Source organism: Mastomys coucha, chromosome X (assembly GCF_008632895.1).
Source record: "Mastomys coucha isolate ucsf_1 chromosome X, UCSF_Mcou_1, whole genome shotgun sequence".
In the NCBI taxonomy this organism is placed as follows: Eukaryota; Metazoa; Chordata; class Mammalia; order Rodentia; family Muridae; genus Mastomys; species Mastomys coucha.
In genome coordinates this window covers 85227642-85237298 of record NC_045030.1, presented here as the reverse complement: position 1 = coordinate 85237298, position 9657 = coordinate 85227642, and the positions used below count along the sequence as shown (strand labels likewise).

The window sequence follows — 9657 nt, the reverse complement described above, 5'->3', positions numbered from 1 at the left end:
GGTATTGGTGAATGAGGGTTCTGATCATGGGGGTTTGGAACCACATAGGAAGAACAACAATATGAACTAACCAGACCCCCTCCAGAGCTCCCAGGGACTAAACTACCAACCAAAAAGTACACATGGAGGGACCCATGGCTCCAGAAGCATATGTAGTAGAGGATTGCCTTGTCAGACATCAATGGGAGGGGAGGACCTTGGTCCTGTGAAGACTAGATGCCCCAGTGTAGGGGAATGCTAGGACAAGGAGGCAGGAATGGTTAGGTGGGTGGGGGAGCACTCTCATTAAATTAGGGGGGGAATAAGGGGTTTCTGGAGGGAACCGCCAGGAAAGGGGATAACATTTGAAATGTAAATAAAGAAAATATCCAATAAAATAAAAGAAGTAAAACAAAATGCCTGGCTTCGTCTTTGTTGTTTTGTATTTTCAAACTATTAATTTTTGTTAAAATATTTTAATTAAACTTTAGTCAAACGTTGACTTGGTATGGACTTAAATAACTCATAGATAGGTTTATACAATAGAGATTTTACTGTTATTTTGCTCATTGAGCATAAAATGTGCAAAGACATTTCCAAATACAGATATGACCCCAGATTAGTACAATATTTGACTATTCAAAGCCTGTATCTTAAAGTCTAAATGATATTTTATTTTATTATAAAAGGGGTTTCATTATAAAAATGTATAATTCACATGTCTAGGTGTTGGCTATCTTATGATCCATTTGTTGATATTGTACATATTAAATTGATTTTTTGTCACATTGTCCAGATAAAAAAATCTGTCATGCTCCTAATTAAATTTCTATACCATTATTAGATACAAATGTCAGTGATATTTGTTCTCTAATGCTAAATAGCAATCCTCTTTTCCTATGACAAGGAAAAGGGCAACATCGAAATACATTAAAAACGCTTAGATTTGAAAAAGTACAGTTTGTTATATATCTGTGGCTAATTGTCTCTTTTCTAAATAATGCTTTAATTAAAGGACTTCAGCAAATTTAATCTCTTAGTATTACATCCTAATTTTAAGAAATGAACCTGATTTTTCTCTACTTCTTTAAATGTTACTAATGGGGCAAACTTTCTTGGTCTCACCAGGCCAAACAGCTTGGGAACAAACACTACTAAAAGTAACTTCAGTGATTTGTCTAGACTCATGCTACCTTAGTAATTTGGTTTGGATATGAGACAATGATTAGATAATGAACAGAATGAAGCATATAAGCAGAGAGAAATTTTGGATTTGCACTTAGATGTAAAGAGCAACCTATACAGAAATAAAAATGCAATATAAACTAAAACAAAGTGAGTGTCTTGCTTGTCAAGAATTGTACACTGGTTCCTTTGGTCATAGCACAGATTTTGGGAACCTGGACTCAGAACCCTAGTGGGTTCTCCTTGAAAAGTTGTATTTTGGTCCTCAATTCTCTAAATAGGCTAAATACTTAAAGGGAATATTTTTGTTGCTGCTAAGGGACTTGGCCTCTAAAGGATACCTTCTTTTAAAAGAAGTCTTCTAAAACACAACTTCAACAAGAAACTTTGAAAAACCATACAAGTACTGATTTCACAAGAGCTGAAAGTGAGTTCTATTAAGAAAAACATTTTTGATAACAGAATTGTTATATTTGTATATGACTTAGATTGTCAATAAATATGACATAGTAGGTAGAAAATTAACTTAAAATTATGATGCATTTATGAGAACACTATTTAACAATTCTAGGTTTGATCACTGTATCCCTCACTACTAAGCTTCAGGTTTCTAATTAGTGAAAAAGGGTATTTAGACATCCTGGGTAGTTCTTATCACAGACAAAGGTATAATTGATTAGCATTTTGCCTAACATATTACATGAGCTCTTTAAATACTAACAGTCACTTATTTCTAAACCCCCATATTTAGACATGTCCAGGAGAAAGCTATAAAATAATGACACAAGAATACTGTATTTACCTAACTCCTCCACTCACCCTTATCCAATGCAATGTACCAATCCCTAGCCCACAAATGTATTTCTTGAAATTCATGAAATGACAGTAATTTTAGGGTCTGAAAAAATATATAATTGTTTTAAAACCTTAAAAAATTAAAAATATTTCCCTTTACAATTTATATGAACATTTGCATTAGTTTAAGGGTAGAGTGTTTTGGTGTGTGTGCTCCTGTGTGCATTGGTTTGAGTATTCATATATGTGTGTCAGGAACATGCACAGAGACCAAAAGGGGGAATGGATCCCTTGTAGCCAGAGTTTCAGGCATTTTTTTTTTTTGAGTCACTTGACTTAAGTGCTGAGATATGGATTCTGGTTTTTGTTTTTTTGTTTTTGTTTTTGTTTTTGTTTTGTGATAGGTAAGAGCTTTTTTTCTGCTTATACATAACCCAGGCCCCTAAAATAATCATTACATTTGCACGTTATTTATACAAGATTAACAAAAGTAATTCAAAGACTCATAACTGGTGAAAGAGTACTGCATAAGTATCTATGAGTGCTCAGCTGTGGATGAATCATCTCCTTCTATCAGCCACCATCCAAGGCCCAGAGAACATCTTGCCAGGAGGTGGGAGGCAGAAAGAATAAAAGAACCAGCAGATGGGCAAGAGAGCTATGAAATACTGACATGGCATATATATAATCACAGTAACTCACAGCTACTGTGTTTACTTGCACAAGAACTGAACAAGCTAGTCAAAATTTCTGCATGGCTAAGGGAGGCACTCTTGAAATTCAAATCTTAGTAGAGAAACTACTTTCAATTTATGGCTGATGAAGGAGGCAGAGTCAGTTTCTGTTGGGCATATAACCACTGGTAGGTTGAATGTGTTCCAATGGATGTCCCAACATACATGGGGATGTTGAATGAAAAGCATTAATTGGACTCTAGTGAGTATTGGTAAGAAAGACAGAAGAGATGTGCAGTTGGGAAGCAGATGTTGTAATGGGGACATTAGGTGGAGTTGGAAAGAGACAGTGACTGATGAATATTATCAGAGTGCATCATATGAATGTGTGAAATTTTAATAAATGGGTAGAAATATTATTTAAAGGAAAATGCAGCTTTAGGTTAACAAATATAATGATTTAGTTTATTGCTGAAAAATTATCATAGCAGTAGACATGTCTTAAAGTAAGAATCATAATCACTGAATGGCAACCCTTAATTTTCTTGCCATTTGTTCTCCCCTATAATCAATGAATTTATGCATCCATATATACTAAATATAACACTAACATTAATCTTAGTTAAATCAATCTATTTCTTATTTCCTTTCCAGATAGTAATGTAGCTATCATTATGAGCTATTTCATCTTGTCATGTTGCTTCACGCCTCCCTTTTGCTCTAATTTATAGAAAGAGATATGGAATGGATATAAACATGATTGCTTCAAACATTTTCATTCTGAGTATTCTGTGAACAGCTATGACCAGCATTCTTTTTCACCAAGGTTCAGTCTAAGTTTACAGGCATCTTTCTACTCAATCTCTGTCTCTTCCAACTTCAAATTCACAATCCTATTAGAGCACTACCAAGTTTCTGGTCTGCCTCTCTGAATAGTATCTAAACTCTAGGGTCACACATGGAATGACAATTTAATGAAACTGTAGAAGAGTGGAGAAGTTTCTTGATTTGAAAGCAGAAGGTGAGGTTAAAAACAGGAGCCTCTGTTAATGTGACACTCAGAAACATCTGAAGAATGGGCAGGGAGATCTCTTGAGTTTATTAATTCAAATGTAGCCCGCAAAATATTGCAACGTAAAAAGAAAATTGGAATCTACCAGTTTCTGGTGATGTTACTTTGTGGGATCCATTAATAAATATTTGTTTATGTGTCAAAATCTCTCTAGCACAAGTTTAGTATGGGAGTTTTAAATGAGATAATACATCAGAATTAGCCATTACAGTATTTAGTGGTACTAGGATGTGATAAAGGCATGGATGTTTTATTATGGAATATATAAATATAATTTTACTATTAATAAACTAAATATAATTGAAATAGCTATGCTAAGTATAATTACTTATTCCTGATATCTTTGTTAATCATATTTCATAACTTTTAATTGCTAAATATTCTCAGTGTGCTGACATAATAGAAAACACCAATAAAATATGATTCAATTTTTTTGTAATTCTTTCTAGAAAGAACCTATGTCTTCAGATGTTAGGAGAGCATAAGCTGGAATAATTGAGAACATAAATATCATTATTATTGCAAAAATTATCAAGAATATTATCTACAATATATCTGTCTTTGAAATCTACTACTTAAAATCATGACAAAAAATCACTTGTCTTTTAAATTAGATTTAAATATCATAACAGTATTACAAACATTATATTGAGTGCATGAAAGTGACACTACTTTTATGTTAAATTCTATGTATTTATGTTAATATAATATTTTGAAAAAAGTATTCTACAGTAAATATCAATGGAAGTACTTGAATAAAGAAGTCATAGGGTGATGAGGACAGAGAAGAAAAGTTAAGACAAGGAACAAAATATAGATCTAAGTAAATTATTTCATAGAACTATTCCTTGCCCATCTTTATGAGTTGCCTTTTGCAGCTACACATATTTTTTAATTTCCCAATGCAGTTATCAAATTATTTTGCCCTTGTAGTAATGATGAGGATAGTTAATGTAATGACATAGTGAGAATTATTAAAATATGTGTCCTGATAAAATATTTCTGGAGGGATTAAGTACTCTGCCAGGCATTGTGGAAACACAGGAAGAGCTTTGGTTCTCTGGTAATAGTATGATTTTTTGTCCTGAGTGTATTGTTTATCTTTACTTACATTGGCATCAAAATTTCACGAAGTACTTACAAGGGCAAAGGATAGAAATTCAAGTAGAACTTCATAGCCATAAGTGTGTGTAATTTTAATCATCTTTAGGTTGGGAGAGAGCTTGCAAAGCATTAAAAGCACTATTTGATTTTAAGGAATTCTCAAGGCTTATCTGTCTCACTCATCCCAAATACTGGATCTCTTTTTGTATTGTCTACTTTCTTATTTCCAGCTCTGGTATTCTTGTTGCCTAGTCTCAGAATCTGTTATTTAAAGCTCTCTGCTCATTCTCTAATTCTATGTCTTTAGGCTCAGCTGTTGAGTTCCAAAATGTTTCTTATACCCATTTAGAATTTTTCATATTGTATATACTTGCTGAAATAGATTTCTAAGATGTTGCTTTTGCCTCCTACTTTCCTGTAATATTTCGTTCAGTAATCACAATGTTTACAAAATGAAGATTATTCTTACTGGCTACTTACTTTGCTTTAATTTCAGGCCTATGGTGGTTCCTTATGACCCACCATATAGTTGCATATAGAACAACTGCAACTGCCTAGGTCACATGTATAAGACTTTTCAGACTGAAACAATAATCCTTTAGCCCTAGCTATGTAGAACTTTAGTACATACTACAGACAAATCTCACTTCACCTTTTCAAACTTCATTTCCTTTATTTCATCAGATCACCAAATTCAACTCTCATGCAGTTTGCTTCATTCTGTCTCAAGTAATGGTTCCCTGATCTATGTCTATCTGACATATGGGACTTCGAGATGCTTGAGAAGGATTTCAGAGACAGTTGGTGTCTGTATTCTTCACCATACCCAGAGGCTTTAAAGAGTGTTTGTTCAGAGATACTGGAATACAGTGGAATGAAAGGAAAGGTCAGTTCTTTTGGTAGGATTACACCAAACCTCTGTTACATAAACATCTAGGTCATTTTAAAGGTTATCAGATGAGGATATTTCACAATTTTGGCACCTAAAATGCTTGAAATTAAGTTCAAGAAAAGGATAGGTGACTGACCTTCGAATAGGTTATTTGGTTAGCATTTAGCACAGAACAGCCAAGGGAGTCTGAACATAGTGAACATTATATTTATAACGTCATATTTTAATGACCTGTTAGGACTTTGTTGATATTGTCATTGAGACATTATTGAAAATCTAACTCTGTAATGACTTGTAAACCCAGATAAGAAATCAAAACTTCATGTCAGTGTGACTACCACAGGAAAAAGTTCTGTAGTGACAGTGTTTCGTTTTAATGGAAATCTCTTTTCAATTAATGAAATCTCCAACTCACAGAAGGCTCTTCCTCCTCAATCATATTCCTACTAATTTAAGATAAAAGTCCTTAAGAACATCACTAAAACACTCTACCACTATGACAAAGATTTTCAGCCAGAATATTTTCTGACGGTTTTTAAGAGTTTCAATATATTCAGTCCTCAGAATCAATGCTAGGTACCTGAGATGCAAAGCAATCTTCTAAATGCTCTCTTCAAGTGAAAGGCAAGGGGGACAGAATAGGAAGAGGTTTTTCCTATATTTTTCTTTTCAAAAATTTACATCCAACTGAAATATTCACAACTATCCAGAGTTAACCATTTGGCTGAATCTAATAGTAACAACCAGTATATTTTAAATTGCTAATTGGTAGGTTCACTGAAATATCTTATCTTGTTGGCATTTCATGCTGATAGAGCATCTAATATGCCATGCATGAAGTGCTGGTGGAATGAAGACATTAAGAGAGGCTCTCACAAAATGTACATAAGTGTGTTTATAGTATTCACAGCATGCTTATAAAATTTTCAAATATTTTTATCTTGCTTGTCAGTTAAGGGACATGTAACTTATGATTAGACCAGAATTAAAATTGGTCCTTTTAAACAAAACTAGTTATCTTTCCATAAATTTTTCTATCTTTAACCATCCCTATGAAACAGAAATTTGGAGTTTGGAGTGTAGCTCTGTGGTGAATTACCTGTTTAGTTTATGTAATTCTATGAGGTTGATCACACATTCAGAAAGAAAAAAATATAAAATATAATATATCAGTATATATATATATATATATATATATATATATATATATATATATACTGAGAAGTAGAAAGGAGGTAAATCTGAAAGGGAGACATGATAAGGATGAACTGGGAGGATTAGAGGGAAGGGAAATATAATATGATGAATTATGTGAGAATATACATATATAATAGAAAATATTTATAAAAAACAACAACCACAACAAATGGAGATAGTCCAAGGATTTCTTCAGGCTGGTGACTGAGAGTTAAATACACTAAATACTATATGGAGCAGCAAACATGACAATGCTGAAAGATATAAGTTAATGATGCACTTTGTTTTCAAAAGCAAATTTCTCATTTTCCTTGATTTATAATTTTTCTTAGGAAAATGAAGTTATAAATGAATCAATGATTATTTCAGTTAGTTATTAATGAACTCATATACCTAAAAATATAAAGCATGGAAGTCTAACATAAATTACTTCACTGTGTAATTTATCTTCAGTGTGTTTTTCCAGGCTTATAATTCTATAAGCACAAATTTATGCCAAGATGTATGCAAACAGTTAAACCTAAGAATTGGCTTCACCCAGAGCAAGTATGTCTATTTTTTCTAATCTCATTATGCACTGCACAGGAGTATATCTTAGATACAACATGTTGCATAATCAACTTGCATATAATCATTTTGCTTTTTGCTTCAAATTATTTCCATAAAGCAATTTCATACTCATTGGAAATGGCATATTTTCCAGTAATGAACAATCTATTCAGATCTTATGACAATTTTAGTCAAACACCTTCCATTCTATTCACTTTATAACTTCCAAAGAAAAGTGTAAAACATTTCAGGTAATTGTCAGAATATCAAATTCTTGAATGGCATTACTAACCTCACTAAAATAAAAAAAAAATCTCTCCAGACTACCAAGCTCAGGCCTTTAAAAAATAGAGCATGCAAAAATATGAATTTCTATAAAAATAATTGGGGATACACAGATTAAAAATATTAGTTGCTGATCTAAAATCTCTACCAAGGATTTTGGTTTCCCATTTGTTATCTGTGTGGCTCTGATTTTTGACTGATTACAAATGTTCCTGGATGCATGTTTGTACCCATGCAGGAGGAAAGTTCCTATTATTACCACAAACCTCACAAATACAATATTCCAGATTAAAATAAACCACATTAGAATTCTGGACCAAATCTGTGTTGATACACACATACACACACAATCATGGGGTCTCAATTACTGTGTAGGAGAAACTAAGGAAAACAACAAAGATCTTCCAACAACCAGAAAGTGTATGTCTAAATGTATATGTAATTTGTACAAAACCTCTTAAAATTTAAAAATATGGATGTTATAGCTAAACAATTTTACAGATACTTGTAACCAACTTTGCTGTGTCTTCAGTGGCTATGGATTGAAGGTAAACATACACAAAGTACAAACTTACAGATAATGTTTCATAATATATTTTTGTAATCCCTGAAGAATCTGTCTCACAGGAAAAAATAATTTTAGTATTTAATACACTATGCTTTTATCTCTTCAAGGAGTATGTGTAAATATTTTCTAATATAAGTCTTCCTGATTATGTTGTATTTGAGAAAGAAGATATGCTTTGTTCTATTTTGTGCTACTATAACAAAATTATTTGAGAGAGGGTTATTTACAAAAACAATACAAAGCATTTTCCTCTGCATTTAAGAGACTTGGTATCCAAGGAAAAAGTGTCAGCTCTTAGAATCTTCTTGTTTGGTTCTCATATAGATGGTAAAGAAATAAAGCAGAAACGATGCATGACACCTCTTACTTTTTAAGTAGGGGACTTAATCTTACTTATGTGAGAAAAATCTTAAGAGCTTAATCAATTTTTAAATGATACACCTCTTTAAATTATTTAAATATCGGCAGCAATCAAATATTAGAAGAATAAAAAGACAAATCAGAGCAATAATTACTGAAATGATACAGGTCATTTTATTTGAAATTATTGAATAGAAGCTTCCTGTCTCATCTATGTTATCATATGTGTTTGCATGTATATGCAATACATATACATGCACAAAGAGTTTATTGTTATAGAAAGCAAATGTCATAATATCTACAAACCTTATGTTGTTGAACTTGGCATTTTAGGTCTTCAAGATCAGGTCCAAAGGGCTCTTTCTCCATTTTCTGTGTTCTCTCTTCAGTTTTTGTTAACCAGTCATCTAATTCTTTTAATTTCTGATTCTGGAGATCCATTAGAACTTTGTGTAACCTAAAAATATAATATTAATTTGTAAAAAGCTATTGTTACTCTACTAAAGCAGCTTAATTTTGATGAACACACATCTTCATAAAAACACACATAAAAGTGATGGCCTGCTGGGCAGTGGTGGCACATACCTTTAATCCTAGCACTTAGGAGGCAGAGGAAGGCAGATTTCTGAGTTTGAGGCCAGCCTGGTCTACAGAGTGAGTTCCAGGAAAGCCAGGGCTACAAAGATAATCCTTGTCTTGAAAAAACAAACAAACAAACAAAAAGCAAGCAAGCAAACAAACAAAAAACTGATGGCCTACCCAATTTCTTCAAATATTATATATTAATAGTACAGTAGTAACATATCTAAAATTATTTATCTTCTGTCCCTACTGTAGCTATTTCATTACCTCAGACATACATACATACATACAAACACAAATATATAGTATACATATATACAATTTCCACATATATACTTATATATTTAATATATACACATATATATATGCACATATATACATATATAGAACACATTTATACATGTATATATGCATA

General features: G+C 32.4%; 1 protein-coding gene across 1 annotated transcript in view; it reads right to left on the bottom strand.

The window, feature by feature from the left end:
• The window catches only part of Dmd (dystrophin), a 2056279-nt gene that overhangs the window by 1386634 nt on the left and 659988 nt on the right, over positions 1-9657 (bottom strand). Inside the window, exon 11 of the mRNA XM_031364700.1 lies at positions 8967-9117. Coding sequence (XP_031220560.1) covers positions 8967-9117 — 151 coding nt within the window. The remainder of the gene's footprint in view (positions 1-8966; positions 9118-9657) is intronic.